At 43.6% G+C, this 24,183-nt stretch overlaps 1 protein-coding gene across 3 annotated transcripts; it reads right to left on the bottom strand.

Annotated features, from left to right (window-relative positions):
- Positions 1-1,245: 1,245 nt before the first annotated feature.
- On the bottom strand, positions 1,246-24,118 carry LOC118897432 (protein CutA homolog). 3 transcript variants are annotated; one of them, XM_036856633.1, is made up of 6 exons: positions 21,793-24,118; positions 15,947-16,095; positions 10,052-10,111; positions 8,372-8,417; positions 8,073-8,122; positions 1,246-4,486 (listed from the first exon to the last, which is right to left on the bottom strand). In XM_036856633.1, exons 2-6 carry the CDS (start codon positions 16,063-16,065, stop codon positions 4,384-4,386), a joined length of 378 nt encoding a protein of 125 aa, XP_036712528.1. In that variant the 5' UTR covers positions 16,066-16,095; positions 21,793-24,118; the 3' UTR covers positions 1,246-4,383. The 3 variants fall into 3 exon arrangements, with proteins under 3 accessions (XP_036712528.1, XP_036712527.1, XP_036712529.1); XM_036856632.1 differs by lacking the exon at positions 21,793-24,118 and adding an exon at positions 19,906-20,040 and having other exon boundaries at positions 4,144-4,486; XM_036856634.1 differs by lacking the exons at positions 8,073-8,122; positions 21,793-24,118 and adding an exon at positions 19,906-20,040 and having other exon boundaries at positions 4,400-4,486.
- Between the last annotated feature and the right edge of the window lie 65 nt (positions 24,119-24,183).

Below are 24,183 nucleotides of genomic sequence, written 5' to 3'. Positions count from 1 at the left end.
TATCAGCTATTGGGTACCAGGACGAATTAGCTCTGGTTTCCTGGAAGGTGAAGAGGAATGGTGAGACCCCATCCTCTCTCTGGCCACCGTGCCACTCCTACCACCACCACATTCTCTCAGCAATATTCTCACCTTTGCCACCAGAAGGATGTGGAGCCTTTTTTCTGTGAGTACCTGACCCATGGGGGCAAAAAGCATATGCTGAGGGCCACAGAGAAGTGAAAGCTGGGGACTGAATTTAGAATGTGACCCTGTGAAGATGCTTAAGTACAGGCACTGTAAAGCTTCATTCAGAGTTCGGAAGCACACAGTTGTAGAAATCTGAAGTGCATTCCTGGCCTGGCTCTGCTGGTTGGAACCTGCACTATTTTGTCAGGTTCCTTTGCTCCAGTTCCTCACCCTTCACATGCCTGGGAGAATCCCTGCTGTATTCAGCACCCCAGATATTGAGGGAACCCTCTCACATATAAATGTGATGGATTACCACCTTAAATAAACTTCTCTAAATCGGGGGTAGTAGTTTAGAGAGAGAAAAAGAGGCAGCATGAAGGGACAGGAAAAAGCTACAGGGAAGTGAAGGCTATGAGTTCAACTGAACTCTGTTTTCAGAGGTTAGTGTAGCATGTAAAACCCCGAGTGTTAATGTCTGCCCTTAAAAATCTTCTTTAACTACAGCTTCCGCTTTTTCCTACCACTCTTTCTGCTGCAACCTTATAACTGCCCTTGGAACAAAACCACAGTTGGAGCTGGGGCCGGGTAGAGGATGGGATTATTCTCTGGGCTGAAATCAGTGTAATGGAATAAAAAGTGAATGGCACCAAGCATCCAGAGATCTGGGCTCTAGTCCAAGTTCTACAGCGAATAGGCCCATAGACCCTCCTGAGGGCAGTGGTCCTCCCCAAGCTGGGGAGTCCCTGTTCCTGTGCGGTCTACGTTAGTGTTTACAAATTTACAACACACATCTATCTACCTTTAGAATTTAGGAGCAAGAAATTAGAATTCTCACAAATTCCCTAAATCATAACTTAGTCTTAAAATACTGTGAACATTCTTCATACTTTCCCCGTTATTACAGATATCTGAAAAAAAAAAAATTAACAAATAGGAATATTAAGCTTAGTAGAATTTAGAAAGAACTACAGCCTCTAGGGAATACTTAAACACTGGAAAACACCGGTGAACATTATTGGATAGTATTCAAATAACGTAACATTCAAATATCCTAACGAGGTTAAGAGTATATAGAATCATGTGTCAAAATTGCCAAATTAAGAGTTTATTTTGCTTCCAAAGCTTATTTCTTGGAACACTGCTCATAGGATTTGTATAAAGTACACTATGTGTATAAACGTATCTTATTTGCAAGAATAACTCACAGTTTGCGGCAGACAGGGCTAGACACACCCTCTTATGACATGCCAACAATCACAGGCAAGACTGACTAGGTGGAAACCATTTCTCTTCTACATGCTCCTGTCCTGGTTCTCTTAGTCTTCAACTCTATGTTAGCATTTCTTGCTCTAGTTTTTTATTTGATGAAGCTGGATTCCCTCAAACCAGCAACGTCTCTATGCTTTTAAGCTTTAGTATTCACAGATAAAATTTTACTACTTTTTCACATTTCCTCAACTGACTCTCCCAGGGATTCTGGGATCAAAAAACATAAGTTTCCTGAGAAACGCTGGGAAGGAATTCCCGCGTGGAAACCCTGATGCAGGTCCTAGCCCCAGCTCCCACAGCATCATCTGGGAGGACAGTGTGGTAGAGTGGCCAAACCATGTAAGTTGGAGTCACACAGACCCTAAAAATCATTAAACTCCTCTAAATCCGTTCCCTCATCTGTAGAATTGAAGATATTATTACCAACATCCAGATCTGTGGGGAGAAGTAATGCAATATATCAATACCAACTACCACACAGATGTTTTAGGAACAAACAACTCTTCCTTAGAGGTGGCTACAGCAGGTTCTCTGGGTCTTTGGCCTACAAAGGGATACATCCAACCTCTTTGAAAGAGGCAGTAAGAGCATCAGATTTAGAATCAGAGACTTGGGTTAGGAGCCTAGTTCTGCCATTTACTTTAAGTGTCTCCTGCTCTCTGACCTCAGGTTTCAACTGCAAAATGAGGATAACATTGACTTGTAAGGATAAAATAATGTTAAGAACCTAGGGCAGTACCTGGCAGAGAGCGCTGGTGTTTTGTCCCTGTCTTCTCCTATTTCCTATAGTCAGCTGTGACACTGTGACAAAGGAAGGCCACCAAGAAACAGTTTTCAATGCACAGTCGGCACAGAAAATGAACCAATGAAGGCCAGAGATAGAAAGAAAAACCTCCTTTGGAATTAGTCCCACCTAAAAAATGTTGAAGGAAAAAAAGTTGGATTTTGCCACCTCCATAAATTAGGAAGTAATTGTGGACCATAGAGAAAGCTTTAGCTATTCAAATCCTTGAAACATCAATTCAGGAAATATCTGCCAAACCCAGTGCAAGAGACCAAATGGATTCAAACATATCCCTCACCTCGAGCAGCTCACAATCTAGAAACGGGACTGACTGTGACGCACAAGGATAACAGGACATCAAGGCAGGAGAGATTCCTTCCAACCGGGAACGCCACGCCTTGCCAAGGAGACTTCTTAAGCACTCATGCAGAAGGGTGATCAGGAAGAGGGGACGGCCTGAACACAGGAGTAACAGCACAGCATACTGGAGCACCCACGTGCCAGAGTAGGTGAGGATGGAAAACTGAGTTGAGGCAAGGCTCCGAAGGGCCTTGAAATCCAGACCAAGAAATTGACTTTATCGTGAAAGCAATACGGACAGTCCATTTGGGGTCCCCAGTACATTTTCGGTAGGGTTTACTTTACACAAGATTTTCACATGCACCAGAAACATCTGTCGTAAATAAAGAGGACATCACCATTATCATTTTCTTTCTTCTCCTGAGGCAGCCCACCAAACTCCCCACTATCACAAACAGGATCCTCTGGACCTCTGAAAGGGGCTCAGCCTGAAGTCGCTACAAGGTCTTCATGGAAGGGCCCTTGCAGATCCTCCCTCATTTTATATCTAGAGGAACTAAGGTCCAAGAAGCACAGAAGGTATCAGAACCAGAGCCTGGCAACACCCTTCCCACACACCCTTCCCTCTTGAGAAGGAAGACCTAGGATACCGCAGATGTCTGTGGACTCCCACCCAAACTGCCCATGGTGCCCCCAGAGTGGAGTCACCTTGTGACAGAGCCATGGAAGCAGCCTAGATCAGGTCTCTCTTCTCACCCCACAGGGATCTTCCCCATGCAGAAGACACCCGTGGAGCAGGTTTAGGAGAGCACCAGACAGAGTGAGCAGCCTTGGCTATCCCGTCTGTAACTCAACATGCCACCCACTTTCTGGACCTCACTGCAGTTCAGTTTCCTTTCCTATAAAATGGAGACTGGCTTAGGCCACTGGTTTACAAACTTTTAACAACAGAAACTTAGCTCAGTACATAAAAATAATAAAAGCACAGTTGCACTGGTTGAAGTATGAGTAGCCCCCAGGGTACCTTCTGTGAACCCCTGGGGTTCTGTGGGGCAAGTCTGAAAAACACTTGTCTAGCAGTCCCCCTGGGTTCTTCCTACTTCAGGATGCTCAGTTTCAATGCTCAAGTGGAAAGGTTAGTATGGTGGGCTCAGAACCCATGTCTCCACTGAGCAAGGCACCAGAACCTTCTGATGTCTGCCCCTTCAGGCTAGGAAAGAGTCAAGACCTACTCCCAATCCGTGAGGCTATGTCTAAGCCCTAATACTCCCCTAGTCCTACGTGCACTCAGGAAGCCCACTCCTAGTTCCTCAGGACTCAGGAATAACAAACACCATCTTTAGCTAGAAGAAATAAAATCCTGCTGGTCCCTGAAATTCCACCATTAGCAATTCATGCTTTTGGATAAAGCACTTCCAGTTCCCCTAGGAGGTGGCATTCACCCCACACACTTCTGGGTGACAGGTCAACAGGTCCATTCCTCATGAGAGGCAGGAGAGTAATAACATACTAGGCACTCAGTATAGGCTCAGTGAACGTAGATGACAAACCTCACCCTCACTGCCGCCTCCCCTTGGCCCCCACACACACTCACCCTCGCCCTCCCACCCCCAGCCACCTTTACGCATGATGCACTCAGAGACAAGATCCACTGGGTTCTTGCTTGGCCTGACTGGCCCAGCGTCCTCTTCCAGCCTCAGAAGCCTTGGACCGTCACCCTCCACAAGTTACTTAACTCCTCTGTGCTGACAAAAGCATGGAATCCAGAGATGTGAGGGGGCAGAAAGAAGCCTCCCCTCCCCCAGAGAACAGCTGATGAAGGTTAGAGTCAGCCAGCAGGAGGCACAAAGAGCCCCCGCTCATTCCTCCGCCATGCCCTCCTCCAGCCACTTTAAATAGTGCACATCTCCTTGGTCCATGGGAAGACTGAAGACCTCTGGGATTTCAAAAGGATGCACCAACCTTTGGAAAGAAAGCGGAGCTCTGTGAGTGACCAGGATTAGTCAGCCTGTGCTACACAACCCAACTGGGCAGCCTCACTTGAGGCCCTCCGTGATACGCCTGCAGCCCCCTGCTCCAGCCCCACAGCCCGCCACTCCTACACCTGTTACCCATCCGTCACCAAGTGATGAGTTAGGCCGGATGGCTCTGGAGTCTCACAGACATGGGTTCAAATTCTAAGCCTGCCACTTACTAGCTATGTAAGCACGGACAAATCACTTAATTTCCCTAAAGGCCCTGCAAAAGAGGGGATAAAAATAGTACCTATGTGAGTGGATTGCTGAGGATTAAATGAGACAAGGTATATAAGGCACATACCTGGTACACTGGCGCTGTATGCATTCAGTAAATGTTAGCTACTGTTTTTATTACTATCCTTCACTCATCACTGTGCCTTCCCCAAACAACTCCCCCTTCCCCTGTACCTCTGTATTCTCTTCTCCACCTAGAAAGTTCTCCCTGTTCCTGCTGATAAATCAAAAGCCTCTCTGTTCCTCAAGGCTCAACTCAACCACTGACCTTTCCCCAGGGATCTTCCTTGACCATCCAAACCCACAGCAATCTCTCCCTTTTCCCCATTTCTTTCACCTAGTCCTCGGCATAAAATGCCAGTTCTCTTCACTTTCCAAACTGAAAAAACATAAGGCCTTGGGCCTTGGTCCCATCTGTCACACAGGAGTAATAATCCTCTGCTTCTTTTTTGCTGAATTAGGCACTGTAAAGTTCTCATGACATAGGATGCTTACTAAATCACAACATCTGTATGTATAGGTGCTTAAACATTAGCAGTAAGCTGGGTAATTTTATCTAATGCCTGAGAAAAATGAATTTTCTTATTTCATGGATACCTAGACCAGTGTATGTGTTTTTATAAGCAGACATACAGAATTCAGTGTATGTATGTCTGAATAGCATTCAGTATAAGACATTTTAATAACACTTTAGTAGTAAGAGCTGTCACTGATACAGCAATTCATGTGTATACTTGACATAAATTCTTTCCAATATGCGTAACAACCCAAGGTACTAGTATAGTCCCCATTTTATAGATGGGGCAACTGAGGCACAGAAAGTAATTTGCATGCACTTATGCTACAACTAGCAAGTGGAGGAGCCAGGATTTGACGCTGGAGGTCAAGCTCTGGGGTTCACTGTCTTAACCCCGAAGCTGTCTTTCACCAGTCAGGCTGTAATATCTCAACAGCACTGGTTCTACCAAAGATGCCCTATTTCCACACCTGCGCTAAGGCAGTAAAATGAGGGCCTTCTCTACCAATAGATCTGAGACCCAGTATAGCCATATAACCATAGAATCCTGCCTGGTTCCCTAAGATGTGAAAGGAAAGGGTTTTATCATCCAGACAGGTGACTTGCATTCTGGCTGCATAGGAGAGTCAACCTGGGTGCTTTGAAGAACACCATATTTGATCCCCATTCCAGATGAATTAGGTCAGAATCTGAGGTGGAGCCCAAATTGGTAATTTGAAAAAGTCTCCATGTGATTATAATATGTAGCCAACATCAAAAATCACTGGTTTAGACCAGAGAATCTCAAGCTTTTACTGTGCATAGGAATCACCTGGGGATCTTGTTAAACTGTAGTTTGATTCAGTAGGTTTGGAGTGAGTGTGAGATTCTCCATTTATGGCAAGCTTCCAGGTGATGCCAATTATTACAAAACTATACTCTGAATGATAAATAAGGATTTACACCAGTGGTTCTCAAATGGAGTCCACTGACCACTGGGGAACTCCAAGCCTCTTACAGGAGGTCCATGAGGCCAAAACTATTTTCATAATAATACTAACTGTTATTTATCTTTTCACTTATGTTGACATTTGCGCTGATGGTGCAAAAGCAATGATGGGTAAAACTGGTGGCACCTTAGCATGCATCAAGACAATGGCACCAAACTGTACTAGCTATCACTGTAGCTATCACCACAATACTTGCATTTTAAAAAAGTCAAATTCACTTAAGAACATTCTTGATAATATGGTAAAAATTACTATTTTTATTAAAGTTTGACCCTTGAGTGTGCCTTTTTAATATTCTGTGTGACAGAATGGGAAGCATACATAAAGCACTTCCGCTATATACCTAAGTTCAATGTTGTCTTAAACTTGTCTGATTGAGACACAAGCTAAACTAGACTTTTCCCAAAGAATACCATTTTTACTTTCAAGCCTGAGTAACCATCATTTGTCAGTTTTACAAATTAAGGTTACTCAGGTTTGAGTATTAGGTAGACATTTTCTCAAATATGAACAAAGTGGGCCCATCACTCAAATGAAGACAATTTATATCATTTAATGCCAATCAAAAAATTCATGTTTTGGGGGTTGGGGAGGGAAGGACTGGGAGTTTGGGATTAGCAGATGAAAACTATTATATATAGGATGGGTAAACAACAAGGTCCTACTGTATAGCACAGGGAACTATATTCCGTATCCTTTGATAAACCGTAATGGAAAAGAATATGAAAAGGAATATATATATATATATATATAAATGAATCACTTTGCTATACAGCAGAAATTAAACACAATATTGTAAATTTAAAAAAAAATTCATGTTTTTAAGCAAAAATCAGAAGTTTGGAAAACCTGAATTTATCATCATGAGCTTAAAAGTGTCCCAACACTTAAAGATGCTTTTGACGAGATCCAGCTCTCTTATTAAGCCAGATTTTGCAAAAATGTAAAATGATGCCATTCTTCTCACTTTTTTGTTTTTTGGAAAATATGGTTACTTTCCATAAAAATACATTACTAGCATACCTTGTTTTATTGCACTACACTTTATTACAGATACTGTGTTTTTTTTAGAAATTGAAGGTTTGTGGCAACCCTACATCAAGCAAGTCTATTGATGCTACATTTGCTCACTTTGTGTCTCTGTGTCACATTTTGCTAATTCTTGCAAAATTTCAAACTTTTTCATGATTATTTTATTTGTTATGGTGATGTCATCAGTGATCTTTGATGTTACTATAATTGTTTTCTGTTTTGTATTTTTAAATTAAGGTATATACATTGTTTTTTTAGACATAACGCTATTAACACACTTAATACACTGCACTATAGGCTAAACGTAACTTTTATATGCACTGGGAAACCAAAAAAAAAAAAAACCACGATTCACTTTATTGCAGTGGTCTGGAACCAAAGCTGCAATATCTCTGAGGTATGCCTGTATTTATGTTAATATGTAATTGTTCTATTACTGTTATTTTAAATTAACTAAAAATACATATTTTAAAAATTTCTCAGCTTTAATTTCTAATACAGTAAACTTTGATATAACCCATATAAACAAAGGTCTTTGGGGTCCTTAATAATTTTTAAAAGTGTAAAGGGATCCTGAGACCAAAATTTTGAGAACCGCTGGTTTAAAACTCACTCACTTTACAGATGGAGAGTCTGAGGGACAGGGCCATACCCAGGGTCACATGGGAGGCTGGTGACTAAGCTCTAGGTCTCCTACTTCTCAAGCTCACTCACTTAGTTCCCAGCATGTCCCGGCTGGGAAGAGATTGCACTATTACCTGATGTAGCTGGATAGCATATGGACCTTGGAAGTCTTTGTCTTTATTAACTGTAAAAGAAAGAAAAAAAAAAATCACTGCTTCAGGAGCTCAGCCCCAGCTCTGCAGCTGCTCATTCATCTGGCTGTTTAGGAGACAGCATTCCTCCGGGTCCCCAGGCCCTGTTAGTAGCTTACAAATGAACCTAGGGCATCGTATGTGGGGCAAGAACCTCAGCTAATTGATCTTTGCTAATTTTTAATTGGAACCTTGCTCTCACTCTTTCCCTATCAAGGCCGCATCCCCCGATCCTCACTCACCAGCAGGATTTCAGTGGCTTCTTCTATTTCTCCATTCCAATAGTATCTGGAGAAGAGAACAACAACAACAAAAATTATCATGCTTACAAGATGAGTTCAGTGAAATAAACCTGGCCCAATTAGGTGACTTACTAAGGTGGAAACTTTAAAATCTTTCCAAGCCCATATAAAAAAGCCTAGAGTTGGCCAAGGCCCTACAGGTCATCTAGTCTAAACATTCTAATGCACGCTTCTAGCACCTGCCTTAACTTTCCTGGAGGTGAGAGGCTCACCATCTCCTGAAAGGTTTTCACATGAGATGGTTTTTCTTATGGTGTGCCAACATTTGCCACCCAGTTGTTTTCCCCAACTTCCACATGAAGAACCACCTCAGGACAGCCCTACAGAAACTCCTATATGTTCTCTCCTCTACACTGGGCATCTCCAGCTTTTTTAATGCTCATCCCATACTCTTGGCTTCCAGGCACCTCCCCATCCTTTGCACTGGTGCTCTCTGTATCACTGACTCTCAAAGCTGAGTGCCCACCAATGGGTAAATGAAAAAGCACAGGAATATTCAGGGAAGAAGTAAGCCTTATAAAATATGGAAACAGGTCCAAAAGTTAAAAACAAAGTCAGTGACAATGTTTAGAAAAAGAGTACGAGAACAGCATCATGGGAAGGGAAAGAAATTCGGCCTGAGAATGCCTATGCTGACCCAGGGCGAATCTAAGATGACTTAGGCCATTGGCCTCATCTCACAGAGCTGCGGTAAAAGCATGAATTACAAGGAAGGATGAACATATGAGGGGAACAGTGGGCTAAAATTCTGTTCTAGCTCCAAAGCAGTAGCTCCCAGACTGCCTTTATGTGAATCACTTACATAACCTCTTAAAAATTCAGATTCAAGCCCCATCCTCAGGGAGACTGATTGAGTAGATCTAGGAGGGAGCTCAGGAATCCAGAGCATAGCCAAATTTGGGAGCCCTAGCTATAGGTGATGTGAGCCACTGAGGGAATGACACTGCTGGGCAGGGGAAAGCTTTCATTATATAGCACTTTTCTGTTCTAACCTTTAGAGCAGACGTTATTTCTCTCCTTCCCTCCCTCCCTCTCTCTCGCTCATCAGGGGAGGAAGGAGATGAGAAACAGGCTGATCAGAGAGATTAAGGCACAAGACAAATCCTGCACAGCTAGTACTGGGCTACTGACATATTTTGATGAGGGAAATGGTGCAGACCAGGCTTAAGTAAAGGAGCTGATGAAATGAAAGGCAGACAATACACAGAAACAGCCTGTCGCATATGCTAAACTCTCAAAGTTTTCCAGAGAATCCAAAAGTAATGGAAATTATAATCTTGGATATCCCTAGTTGGCTTACTCAGGGATGGAATGCCCAGTTTGACTTCTTTGCTAAAAGCAAGCTAATTGATTTAAACAAAGAATGTGCAGACAAGATTCACTGTTCCTAAACTGTAGATTTTTTTCTCCCTTCTCTAAACACAGCCTGTTTTTGCTTTTGTTGAATGACATAAACCCACTGGTTGATTTCCTCTGAATAGAAATTGACAGTGAACTATTGATTAATTAAATGCCTTTGAGTTGTTCTTTGACAGTTCCCCATTAGTTCAGTGCTCTTTCCACCAGGCAGGACCTGACCTAGCACTCCCGCACCCTTCCACAGGCCACAGCAAAACTCACAGTGAGGATGCCTTAGGCAGGATGTTCACAGAGGCAGTCAGCTTCTTATCCAGTATAGCCCTAAAGCAAAGAGAGAGTGACAGTTACTGGGGCAAGTGTCCAGGAGTTCCTGGGAACTACTCAGGAAACCTAATTCTAAATAGATAACCATTTAGAGTGCCCCTCCCAACTCAAACCAACATGTTTCATAACTACTGTGCACAGAACCTCTGAAGACAGAGTTGTTTATAAGTCCTTCCCTGGGTGGGGAGAGAAGTAGGGAAGGCAGTTTTAAAGGACAGGCCTAGTCTGCTTGGGGAATGGGAATTTATTAGTAATGACGGAGAACAAAAAGACCTGGATTCCAATCCAGCCCTGCAGAAGGATGGCTGTGTGACCTTACGCAAGCTCTTTCTTTCATTCCAGAAATAAGTATTTGAGCACCTATCCAAGACAGGCACGACCCCCTCACTCAACCTGACTCCTGCTGTACAATCCGAGGATTGGTTCAGTCGGTGGTTTCCAACTCTTTCCACCACCAAAAACTCCTTTTATTATGTCACCTTCTTCTCCTTTTCTCTCTCGGATATGTACTAGGCTGACAGGGTTTCTGGTCTGTAGATATCATGTGACCACATGGAACTGATATAACTCCAAGGAAAAGCAAAAAAAGGCATCCTATCCTATGTCTGTCTTTGGCAAATACAGGCTCTTTTCACTTTTTATTTTTGTGAAGGTTCCTACCACAACCCTAAGAGCACAATCATCACCACCTCTGCAGACCTCTAAAAACTTCCTTTGACAGACCACAGGTTGGAATTCCTGCTCTGATAGTCTGATTCCTGTGCAGAGCCCTGGTGAACACAATAAAAAGTGCCTGAACTAGTACAAGTGTCACAGAAACAAAAGCACCACCAAGTCATCGATGCAAAGAAGTGTCCCCAAGTATCAAACCTCAAGCCCTCGGAATCAGGCAGGCCCTGACAACCCCCTCTCAAGTCTCAGGCAGCCAAGGGGGCCCGGTCTCAGTTCTCTGAAGTGTGTGGCCCCTGCCAGATACCCCTAATCTGAGCCCTGCTTACTGATCTCTCCTTCCCTTGACCGCTGCCAAGAGAACTGACCTACTTTCTCTTCCCCTGAGTTCCAGGCTGAACAGTGCTCTATTTAAGGCTCCACATTAATGTGGTATCACCACCACCCTCATTCCCTTGGAAAGTTCCAGGTGGTAAATAAATCTCTGATTGTAAGAAGAGGCACACGGCACAAATTTGTTTAAGCAACTGCTGCAAGTCTTGCTCACTCAATCAAATGATCTGCTGAGAAATTACACTTCATTGGTTCTGAAGGTGGCATGCAAACACAGGGAGTGACTTAAACCTCTAGAAAAAAATAATCCATTGCCTCACGGGCCTCCAATCTCTTTGGTAGTGTGAACTCCTCAGTGAGTAATCACAGCAACCTGTCCTTGGGTAAAAGACTGTAAAGTTATGGAGGACTGTGCCATTCAAAAAGCTCCTGTGGCCAAACAAACAAACAAAAAACAAAAACACACACACTAAAGCCCAGCAGTGAGTCATAGACGGAAAGCTCAAGCCCTCATGCTCATCTGAGCAAAGCAGAAGACAGAGCTTCTGGGGTCTCTAGAAACTGCAAAGTTCACAGACTAGAGGCTCACAGACCAGATACATGGTTTGGCTCTCTCGGCATTTAAAAAAAAATCTTGATTTTGCTACCAATATTTACTATCAGGGTATTTCACATTAAAAAAATACACATTACCTAGCTTCTCACCAAAAAATGAATCTTATAACATTTTGGACCTGTAGTCCTATAAGGTCAGATTTAGCTAGAGCTGAGCAGGGGCTACTCCCTCGAGGCATGACATATGCTTCTCGGGTCAGTCAGTTTCCACTGTTCTCCCTCTCAACACCTGGGACGAGTAAGGGTTGCTAACTACAGTCATTCTTCAGCGCGACACCCCAGTCCACTTCACTCATTTAAGTTGCCTGCTTGTGATATCTTTGTCTGTGACCCTGGCCTAACCCAATTCCCTCTCCCTACGTATGAAATCAAAGCCCAGAGAAGGAAGACTTGTCTAAGGTCATATGTGGTGTTGGCAGCAAAAAGGACACTAGAATCCAGGTCTCCTGGTTCAACATTCAGGTTTTCACCCTAGCCCCAATAAGAGATTCTTCCAGTTTAGAATGTATCTGTCAATGAAGAGCTCTAAGAACACTGCCAGGAACCAGAATGGAACTGAACCAGAACTGAGAGGCAGCAGACTGAACGCTGAAGAGCACTAAAGAAGAAAGAGCACTAAACTGGAGCTGAAAGACCTGGTCCCAGCACTAGTTCCATAGGCAGAGCGGGGGTTCCTGCCGGCTAACATTTGTGGGGCCCTCCCCACCATGTACCCACTTACTCTCCTTCTACAAATCCTGGAAGCGAAACCTATTTGCCTCTCTTCTACCCAAATCATTCATGAAAAATACAGAACAGAACAGCTGAGGGGAGAGCTCCACTGCCACATCACTCAGAACTCCACTTGAGACTTACAGCTCAGCTGGCGGGCTGCACACACACTGCAACCTCCCTTTTACACCCCACACGAGAAACAACAAAACATTTCTTCGCCGTGCCAGAGCACAGTAAGGAGAACGCTTTATGTACTAGCAACTAGGAGGAGGCCCTAAAGAAAAAAGGTAGCCCTGAGTCATGCATGGGAGCATGTAGGGGGACTTCCTAACTTAAGAGCCTTTGAATCTTTTAAACATTGGCAGTGATCTGGTTTTCTTGGCCTCCAGCAACCTGGAGAATTTTGAAGAATATAAAATTATAATTTTTTCATTAACGTAGTCATAGTTTGAATCATATAAGTTGACCATCCTAAAAATTCTTCTTGAGGTGATAAATTATTCTTAGAAACTGATTTTAACTGTTGAATACTAGATTGTAGAAGTATTTCAAGAATCTTCTTAGTAAGTTTTGCCTACACCTGCTATGTAAATATGTATGCCTATTATTTTATTTCCTTTGTTCCTTATTACATTTATACTGTTCCTTTGTAAATAAATAAATGTGCCTTTTTGAACTTGGGGCAGGAGTGGGGGGAGAGAAAATGAAAGCAACAGTCTGTAATCTAGATGTAATGGGAACCAGAGCAGGCAGGAACTTGGAGGCAACCATCAAGGTAAATAGTTGGAATGCCACAGCAGGAGCAGGTAGACCCCCTAAATCTCCCATGGCCCAGGCAACAGTAATGGGATGTTTGATACAGGCAGAGCAGCGAGCGTGGGAATTTTGGACAAAAGGCAAAACACTGTCCTAGTGGCTGGCGACAGCCAAGGACAAAAGGGAGAGTGCATGCCCAGAAGACCAGTTACTTGGGTACCCCAGCCAGTAGAATGTCCACCTGCCCCACACGCACACTGCAGAGTGCCACCTAAGGTCAATTCCTGCAGCTGTTTCTGCACTTCCCCATAAGCATAGCTAAGAAGACAAGAGAGGTCACAATTAAGAATTACAAAGTATTTAAGGAACGTCAACACCATGAGAGACTAAAATTCAACAACAAAAAAGAATTTACATGAGAAGGATAATTGAAACCAAGATTTTAAAATAAGTACAATTATGTATACTTGAAAATTGCTAAGAGAGTAGATCTTAAAGAGTTCTTATCACAAAAAAAGTAACTGAAATGATGGATGTTTAACTAACCTTACTGTTGTAATCATTTTGTAATATATACACATATAAAATCATCATGTTGTATACCTTAAATTTACACAATGTTATATGTCAATTATATCTCAATAAAGCTGGAATAAAATTAAGCATAAAATAAGTATAATTACTATCCACAGAAAGATAAAGCAAGATTATTGCATTTATAAAACAAGATCAGACAATTACAAAACAAGAGCAGTTGGTTATTAAAAACAATCTGAAATCTTGAAAAGGAAAACTATAAAATTCAGTCTAAAGAAAACTATAAAGTTCAGTCACAGAAAACAAATTCAACATCTATCTATAAGGAGTTCCAGGAAAGCGCGATGCAGAAAGAATAGAGAGAGTAGAGAGACTATATTTAACAAACTAGTACTTGAACATTAAGACAAAGAGAAACTCCTAAAAACTAGGAGAAAAACCAGAGAGAAAAAGCATTACCTATGAAGGAATGAGACCCCATTCCTGACCTCTCATCAGCAACCTTGGATGCAAAGACAATAGAGACCCCTCTCCAAGCTGATACTGATCCATTTACCTGAACTGGCCTTTCAACTACTGTATTTAGAATCCAGGCCTTAGAATCCTTCTCCTCCTGATACCCAACACCTCACAGATATCAGCTGAAGTTGTTCCCTGACAGGACCCAGAGTGGCTAATCCAGGGGTCCAGTGAGTTCAGCACAGATCCTGGGTATACCAGAAGCACAGAAGGGATTTCAATTCCTAGCTGCTAAATATAATACTAGGTCATATTTCTGGAGTAATCACATGTTCTTTTAGACAAGAGCTATTCTCCAAAAGTAATGTTAAAAAGGAAAAAATAGGGGCTTCCCTGGTGGCGCAGTGGTTGAGAATCTGCCTGCCAATGCAGGGGACACGGGTTCGAGCCCTCGTCTGGGAAGATCCCACATGCCGCGGAGCAACTGGACCGATGAGCCACAACTACTGAGCCTGCGCGTCTGGAGCCTGTGCTCCGCAACAAGAGAGGCCGCGACAGTGAGAGGCCCGCGCTTGCCGCAACTAGAGAAAGCCCTCGCACAGAAACGAAGACCCAACACAGCCATAAATAAATAAATAAAAATTAAAAAAAAAATAATAAGGAAAAAATAGACATTCTGGTTAGGGGCAGGAAAGATGGAATCAAATGCAAAGTTAACCTGTGACCATCAGTTTGGAGGCTATGTGCCCCCAAAGACCAAATTCAACACATAAAACACTGTAACTTAAGCTATCATCAAACTTCAAGAATGCTGAGTTGTAGAGCAAGAAGAAAGGGAGCCAGGAGCCAAATCCATTACCCCTCAGCCCCACTAACCCTCTTCAAAGCTGCAGCTATAAAGGAGTGAAGGGCAGGGGAGCTTCCCTAGCAGTCCAGTGGTTAGGACTCGGCGCGTTTACTGCCATGGCCCTGGGTTCTATCCCTGTTCGGGGAACTAAGATACCGCAAGCCGCAAGGCGCGGCCAAAAAAGAAAAATAAATTAAAAAAAATAAAAGAGGAGTGAAGGGTGGAAATTCAGATACAACAAACATTTTTTGAGCATCTACTACATTTGAGTTACTGGAATAAGGACTGTACATATATCATATAATTTAATCCTCTCAACAACCCTGTGAGGTAGGTGGCATTATCCTATTTTATAATTCAGGAAACTAATGCTTAGAGAAGGGAAGCAACTTGCCCGAGGTCACACAGCAAGTGGCAGAGCCAAGATTCAAATTGCTCTGATTACAAGTCCAGTGCTCTTTCCACCACAGCACAGCTGCTTTTAGAAATCTGCCATATACTTGGAATTGGGCTCCTCCTCCTCTTGTCATGGTGAGCACCTCTGGGACTGAGCAAAGACTACCTCCAAAAAGAGAGCTGGGTCAGGAATTAGGATTCTTAAATTCTCAACCTGCGGAGTTCCACTGTTCTCTTATCTTAACACCTTGCGCAAGCCACCTCTCTCTCTGGGTCGCATATCCCTTTTACGCCCCCATGTACCACTCAGCATTTTCAGGCCCAGCAGTAGGCTCCATCCAAGTGTCATTCAGCCATGCTTCTCATATCACCCCAAGCAGACAGCGGGGTAGTTCATCACTGGATGGGGCTGTCAAAAGCAAGAGGAGTACCCCACAGTGGCCCCTCTGGAGCATCCTGGTAGCTCCTGGGCCTCCTGGGGCAGCACCTAAGCCCCTTCACCATACCTGGCAATATCTCTGGCGATCTGCTCGTTGGGACAGTTGACAAAAACGATGGAGTAAGTGCCGGAGACATAGCTGCCAGTGACAACTGAAAGGAGCTGCTGGCTAAGGGTCCTGAGCATGGGGTATGTCAGGAAAGAAGCAGTCAGGATCTACACGGTGGGAAAAGAGAAGCACAGATCAGCAGTGACATGGCCAACTCACTATTTGCCAGTTCAAGCAGACTGGAACCAAAGCTGGGCATCATATTTTCATCCCTATTTCCCATCCATAAAATAATTCCTGGGATCTGTATTGAGTTTTAGTGCTTAAAGTTTTCATGTCTAGATTATTTGCCTCTGCATTTTACAAATGGTAAAAAAAAGAAAAGAAAAAATAGAGGCTCAAAAATCAAGAAACTTGCTCAAAATCACACAGCTTTGGGAATTCCCAGGCAGTCCAGTGGTTAGGACTCAGTGCTTTCACTGCCGGGTTCGATCCCTGGTAGGGGAACTAAGATCCCACAAGCCATGCAGTGTGGCCAAAAAAAAAAAATATCACACAGCTTTTAACTGAAGCCAAGATTAGGAGTCGAGTCTGGATAACTTGAAATCCATTCCTACTGTACAAAACTGCTCCTGGAGGTAATGCCAACTGGCATCCACTGAACTGCTATCATCCTATGGAGATTATTATGAATGATAAGTTCTTACACCTGTCGATGTTTTAGGGAGTTAATTTCACCTTCGTTCAATTGTGTATGTGCCAGGTGCTACAGGGAGTCTAGTGGAAAAGGAAGGCTAATTCTAAAGCAATGTGACCTGTGCTACTGTGACAGACAATTGGAGGGTCCAGGAGGAAGGCTCTACCTGTTGGGGACAGGAAAAGGCTTTGAAAAGAAGGTACTATCTAAGTTCGAACTGAAATAATAAGCAGAATTACAAAAGAGGGAGATATAATAATATGTACAAACTCAAGAGGTATTTAGGGACAGATAAGCTATCTAGTCCGCATGGGTCTTAGTCTGTGGGTAAGAGATTGGGAGGAAAATGAGACTGGCTAGAACTATAAAGGGTCAGGCTAAGGAATGTAGGGTTTGTACTCAAGTGATAAGGTGCTTTTGCAGGTTTTAAAGTAGAAGAGTAATAATATGATCAAGCTGAAGGAGGATGGGGAGTGACCAGAAGGTAGTCTATTCAAAAGGCCATTACAATGTTCCAGGAAAAAGACATTAAGATCTTGAGCTAAGAAAATGGCAGTGACACCGTGAGAGGAAAAGACAGTTAAAATATCATTTTTCTTGCTTTTTTAATGACAAACTTTTAAAATAAGAGGAAATGAAAAGAACTGGAGGACATCTTCTATTCCAGGGTTCTTTGCTGGGGGGATACAAAGGAGTCATTAATAGGGATAGAGGCAACTTGCAAGGAGTCCCACTGTGACTCAGGCAAGACTGAACAAGAGCGTGCTTCTCCTGCCTCCCAGCCCGGGGCTCACATCTCGCTCAAATAAACCTCTGTCCTCCCACTCCTATGTTATTGCCCGGCCCTGCCTGGCTCCTACTTCTTGGCAGGGCCTGAGTAGCGTTTTTATGTCTTTAGCTTCAGTTTGACTAGAAGCCTGTCTGGGGTGGGTTTCTCATTCCCTCCCACTACCTCCACCAACACCTCCAATCCAACACACTAGTCCTCTGAACTAAACCAGTGACCACACAAGAAAAAAAGAACCAGGCTTTTCAATGAAGCTTTTGGTGACAACTCAATTAGATTATATAGGAAAAAAATAAAGGCACTAAAGAGCAGGATTTAAATCCTAGTGCCAGTACTGCTGCCTGTGGTCTTCAACAAGTTACTTCCTTTGCCTTCTATAAACGTTACCTAGAAATTGGAGATTATGACATCTGTGCTGCCTGCCTCAGAGTTGCCATGGGTTCAAACAAGATAGGAAAAACAATATATAATCACTAATCCAATAAAGAAAGGGACTGTGGTTTGCTCATCACTGTGTCCCCAGGACAGTTCACGGCACACAGCAGGTTCTCAAGAAATAACTTGTAGACTGGTGAATTAGTACACCAGCAAGATGTTGATATTGAGACAAAATAGCCTTGTGAAGTAAGTAGGGCTTTTGGGTCACCCACAGAGCTTTTGGCAGAGAATCGGACAAACTAAAAAACTGTAAGGAGTCAACTACATGACTCTAAGGTGGCTTCCTGTACAGACTCTAAACAAAAGGAGTAATGGTCTGTCCCTCAACCAAAAAAACCATTCCTAAGGAAGATCTAGGGCATTTCAGCCAGCAGTTATCAGTGTAACACAGAGCTAATAGGATTAACTATAAACTCACCTAAAATGTATTGAAACTCTTGTATGAACTCATAGTCAAAAAATACTAAGAGGTACTTTGGGCCCTCGGGGATTATCTAAGATAACCCTTCATTTAACAGATAATGTTACTGAGGCAGAACATACAGAAATTCTGTGACAGAGGCAAGACTTAAATCCAAGACTCCTGCCTCCTTTTCTGGGCTCTCTGAACCGCAAGGAGCATGACCAGGAATTGATACAGTGGGCTTATTTCAGCTTCACTTAATCCAGAGCCTCTCAACTTGGGGCAATTTTTCCCCCCAGGGGACATCTGGCAACATCTAGGGACAATTTTGATTGTCATGACTGGGGAGGAGATGCCATTGGCATCTAGTGGGTAGAGGTCAGGACTGCTGCTAAACATCCTTCTATTGTACCATCAATCACACTGAAATACAGACAGTTGTTTACATGTCTCCCTCATTGGACGTGAGCTCTTTGGCCTCATACATTTCTGTATCCCCAGCACTTTATAACCCCCTGACAAGGAGTATGGGCTTGAGAAATGTTTGTGGACCATATCAACAAAGAATCAGAAGCATGAAAGGTTGGTTTGGAACCAAAAGTGGACTACAGTGTATTAGAAAGTGATATTACATGAATGCAAAATACACACATCACCATATTCCCTAATAGAAACATTATAACGGGAAAAGATTTACTGTAAGTTTATAGCATTTTCATATTTATGTCTTTACTATATACCTTTTCTAATTTTACATTCTTTTAAAATATTGTATGTACCCTTTCAATTATTTCATTCTTTTTTCGTCCTGCAGTATTTGCCTAGACTTTAAGAGATTATGGTTGACTTTACGATCTGTGTTAAGGTAGAAGGGGCCTCAGAAACCACCCAGTGGTTCTAAATTTGTAATCCACCTAGTTTTAAGGAATCTGTGAATACTCTGAAATTGACATTGTGTTTATACACTTTCCTTGGGTGCAAATCCAGACTTGCACTCACACACATACACACACACACACAAAATCAAGAAATGTCCCCAAAATGTTGAGCCACTGATTTGTGCCAGTTAATTAAGGGCCAGAGAGGGGAAGAAATGACCAAAAAGTGAGCAGCAGAGCTGGGCTAGACCCCTACGCTTGCGGCCCTCCCACACAGCTCTCCCTTCCACCACCCCCGCACCTCACCCCACTCAGCCCCCGCCCACTGCGACCACCAGCACCACTGTGGGGACTCTGTAGCCACTGCCAACCTTAACATTTTAACATACTTCAGAGATGAGAAAACAAAGCCCCCAGAAAAATGAGATGGTAACTGCACTGGAAAGAGGGAAAGAACCTATCATGTGACCCTTACATGAGAACTCACCAGCAGACACCCCTCACCACCCCAAGGACCCTGGCAGTGAAACACAGCCCAGTCACTCCTCCTCACAAGGCAGGGCATAAAGGGGTGCTGGTAATCTTCACACTCACACCACAATCTCCAAGACACAGGGTGGTGCCTCCAAGGATTTTACCGTCCACCCACTACCTGCCCGCCCCCAGCTCAAAATCCCAGGAAGAGTAAAAGAGAAATGCACCTTCTTCCCTCAATCCCCAGGCTGGAGGTTTAGAGGTGAGAGGGTTCATAGCACTGTAGCATGGAACACTCACCAAGAGGCATAAAAGGACAGAGGGTCGCGGGCAGCCTGGCAAAGGGCACCGTGAGCCCAGCCTGTCCATGGCGTCGCTGGTAATTTAGCAGCACAGCCTGTTGGAACTATGGCCTGAGGCCGAGTTGCTGGCTGATGGGCGGGCACGAAGGGCCTGAACTGCCCTCTCCCCTTACCACCTGCTGCCTGCCCCACTGCCCAGCCAGGTCCCAGCCAGGCTGGCCAGAAGGAGATAGTGGAGGGGGCGGGGAAAGAGGGAGTAATTTTTCACTGGGCAACTCTCCTTCTGGAAATATACAACCCAAGCACCATATGCAAACCTCCAACCCCTGCAAAAGTAAAAATACTAATTTTCCCTTCCCATTCTAACATACACATACCAAAAAAACATAAAATCCCCAGAGATGTACAGATTAAAAGACCTAAGTTTCTTAGATATAAAATCGTCAGCCCAAACACAAATACACATACACAAAACTCTTCCACTTTGCAGGGGTCCCCAACCCCCGGGATCTAATGCCTGATGATCTGAGGTGGAGCTGATGTAATAATAATAGAAATAAAGTGCACGATAAATGGAATTGGCTTTAATCATCCCGAAACCATCCCCCCACCCCGGTCCTTGGAAAAACTGTTTTCCACGAAAACGGTCCCTGGTGACAAAAAAGTTGGGGACCGCTCTAGAGGACCATCCCACCAAAAAAACCCAAATAAATGAAGCACACACATGGCTGCCTTCCCTTCCCTGTCCCCCACACATCACTCCCTCCTCCTAGGATCTCCCTTCCAATCCTCTCTGGCTTAGAGCACACACTCTTGCTCCTGACTGCTCTCCCTATGAACTCATTTGTCTTCCAGGCCAGCTGCTCTGTGCAGTCTTTCCCAAGGTTAATCCCCACAGTCCTCTCTTTCCACTAAGGCACTTTGTCCACACTTCCATTGCAGCACTTAACATCAACTATTAAACAAATCTTTAAAAGCAGCAAGCTAAGGACTGACTGTTGCCCTTTGGGGATGCAGAGTCCACTGTTGTCAGGGTTTCCAATTTTTTAATCCAGCTTTTTAATGTGAAATATCTTAATTTTTAAATGATGACACTTCAGGGGAAGAAATTGAATACACAAGGCCATAAGTAAATTTTAAGCCAAGGAAACTATTCTATAGCTTGACTGTGGTAGTGGTTACACAAACATTAAAAAATTCAACAAACTATACACTTAAATTGGTTAATTGTGTTGTATGTAAATAGTACCTTAAACAAAGGAGGGGGGGAATGCTGAAAACCAATTCAAAATTGTTTAAACTGGGCAGACGAAACAAAACACACCTGTTAGCTAAACTGGCCTGCAGGCTGCCAGTTCACAGCCTCTGTGTTTCGTTTAATTACCTGTTTACCTGTCTGTCTCATTCCTTGGGACTATAAATTCTTAAAGGCCTGATACACTTCCTGGCAAAGTGTCTAACAAAGTCAGCTGTAGCCCTAGTCCTATCATTTACATCAATAGCTATGTGGACTCAGGCAAATAACTTAACCTCTCTGAGCTTTTTGGGGTTTTTTTGGTAAAGGAATGGCTAATACCTCCTTCATAGGTCTAAAGTGAGGATTAACTGAGAAGATTAATATAAGAATGCTTTATAAAATGTAAGACCATGTCACCGTTTCACGAGCAAGTAGTCTCATGTCAACTACCAAACAAGGGTAACTCAGAAAATCTCCATTTGTGATTGAAAAACTTAGCGTGTGTGAAAAAAACAGGGTTAGAGAAAATGAGGCTGAGTGATCCTAAAAAAAAACCTTTATATTCAAAGTCCACTAAAATAAATCAAGGCTATGATCTTTTAAATCTATTACATTAATAAGAAAGGCCACTGTTAATGACCATTTTACCTTAGATCCTGAGATGATGTCCCAGAGTTTAGCACAGGATCCCACAGAGATTATGCTCAATAAATGTTTGTTGATTTGGTGATTATAAAGATGGTCATGATGAAGACGATGCTGGGGCAGCAGGGGAAGGATGGCAAGAGATGAACTGTTATTTGGAAGAAACCGTTTCTGGATTCTCTTCTTCCTTCAACTCAGGCATCTCTACTCTCTTCAGATTCAATTCCAAGGTTAGATTCCAAAAGTCCAATTCTGCATTTATGGCCTTGGCAGATTCTTCAGATCTAGTAAGAGCCTCAGTGCCACTGCCTGAGATTATAAGCTCTTCTTCTGGAGGCTTCTTACCCTCTTTCTCTCCTCCTCCTTACTGGATTCAGATATGGACTCAGAATCCTCTTCAGAGTCAGATTCTGTACCCACCTCTTTCACCCACACTACTTCCTCTTTATTGTTTGTGTCTTCCTTCTCTTTCTTCATCTCCTTTGCTTTATTTTGAAGGTTCTTTTGGGCCTCTTTATAGGTATACAACAATTTATTGAAATCTTTTTTAAAGGCCAAACTTCAATCCAGTAAAGAACCCATATCAATTGCAGCTTCAATGAGGTCTGACACCTGGTGTAAGACAGAATTGTTTCCTTGGATTCAACTTTATCTCTGGTTCCAGAGATTTGCCTTCTTCCTCATCTACAGATATAGACTCTCTGTGTTATTGCCAAAGCTTGAAACTTAAGTAGCTTATTAATTTCACTTTCATCAATATCGATGAATTTAAAGCCCATCCATTTTCAGACTCTATGATTATTTTCAACTTCTTCATTAGCTCTAGGGAAACATGCATAATCATTCACAACATCATCCCAAAGGTTCCACCAGGCTTTATTAAGAGAGGCTGGTTTTTATATCATCCATCACCTCTTTATTACTACCAAAGCATCAGCAAAGTTGTACTGTTGCCATGTTTCTTTCAAAGTGAGGCAAGGGTTTTTTTCAAAAAGTCGGCAAAGTAGTCAAATATATGCTTGGTGTATTACCTCCTGAATGCTTCAATTATACCCTGATCCAAGGGCTTAAGATAGCTACTGCCCTCCAGATGGAGAAACACAATATCATCATTGGGATGAGCAAAGAATGGAGTCTGGGTGACTGAGACCTCTGTCCAAAAACAGCAACACTCTGAAGGCAAGATTTTTTTCTGTTAAATAACTCCAGGTTCAATGAATAAAACAATTACGAAGCCAATCCAAAATGAGGGCAGCTGTTAATGATACTGTTAGTGATCGCTGGAAAATAGGAAGGCGTTTTATATTTTTTTCCATAAAACAGGTAGCTGCTTCATAAAGCAGCAATGGTTTTGTCACCTGCGGCACTGGCACAAAAAATGAAAGAAATCCGGTCCTTAGCTTCCTCTAAGCTTTCCGGATTTTTGTCTTTTTCCCCAAAAGTACGCGAAGGCAAGCACTTCCAAAACAGGCTCGTCTGCTTGGCGGTGAAGACCTGCTGAGGTACAATGCCACTAACTCTGATCAGCTTCTGGCGTTGCTTGGAATACGTGGGTGCCGACTGGGTATTTAACGGTTCTTCCTCACCTATCAACCTCGAATTCAGCAGCCTATAGCGATTTCTAAACTTCTCCAACCATCCCCTGCTCGCATGAAACTTCTCTGGGTTGCCCTTGCCAGGGGTTTCCACCAGTTGCCTGTAAACCTGTTTGGCCTGGCTGCAGATGGCCTTCAGCGTCAGAGGCTGCCCCCTCCTCCTTTGGTCTAATCCTAGACCCCAAAGATTACTTCGTCTCCATCTTCTCGATGTTTACGTCCTGAGGAATGCACAGCACCTGGGAGCAGACGGGCAAAAACACTCTCCATGCTGGTCCTGACCGCCTTCTCGTTTTGCTTAAGGGTGCGCAAACTCTTCTTCCAGCTTCTCGAGAATTTTCATCTCGTCTTCCAGAGACATGACCCTCCGCCTCCTCTTAATACGTGTCTAGCCCGGGAGCAGGATGCCCACCGCCTCCGCCCCGCCCCGGGAAGCCTAAGCCCCTGCCCAAGCCGCAGCAGCGTCCACCATAGCCGCTGCCGAGAGCCTCGTTTTAGAGCCAGGGGGCCGCCCCCAACGCCGTTCAACCTTTGGCTGGTCCTCATTCTCACCACTCCGCTTGCCGGGCATTTACCCAGCCTTCGCTCTCAGTGGGACAGAAGCAAACAAACTGGAGAGTCGGACTGCAGGACCAACTGAGCAACGCCCAACATGACGCCGCACTGCGACCCCGTAACCACCAGCGACCCTAGTCAGCCCCGCTCTCGCGAGGCTTGGCAGCCCCAGAGCGCGCGCTGCCCGGCAGCTCCGCAACTCTATTGGTGCCGCCTGGGCCGTTTTGGCCCAGCCAAAACTCGG

This window comes from Balaenoptera musculus, chromosome 6 (assembly GCF_009873245.2).
Source record: "Balaenoptera musculus isolate JJ_BM4_2016_0621 chromosome 6, mBalMus1.pri.v3, whole genome shotgun sequence".
Classification (NCBI taxonomy): Eukaryota; Metazoa; Chordata; class Mammalia; order Artiodactyla; family Balaenopteridae; genus Balaenoptera; species Balaenoptera musculus.
Note: the sequence above shows the minus strand (reverse complement) of the source record. Positions and strands in the feature narration are given on the sequence as shown.

Excerpts from the sequence above, each read along its gene's own strand:
- LOC118897432 (XM_036856632.1), bottom strand. The coding sequence starts at position 19,974 with ATGGACAGGCTGGGCTCACGGTGCCCTTTGCCAGGCTGCCCGCGACCC. Across the intron at positions 16,096-19,905 it reads CTGTCCTTTTATGCCTCTTG|ATCCTGACTGCTTCTTTCCT; the intron begins GTGAGTGTTCCA and ends CCCACCGTGTAG. Across the intron at positions 8,418-10,051 it reads CTGCCTAAGGCATCCTCACT|ATACTATTGGAATGGAGAAA; the intron begins GTGAGTTTTGCT and ends TCTCTTCTCCAG.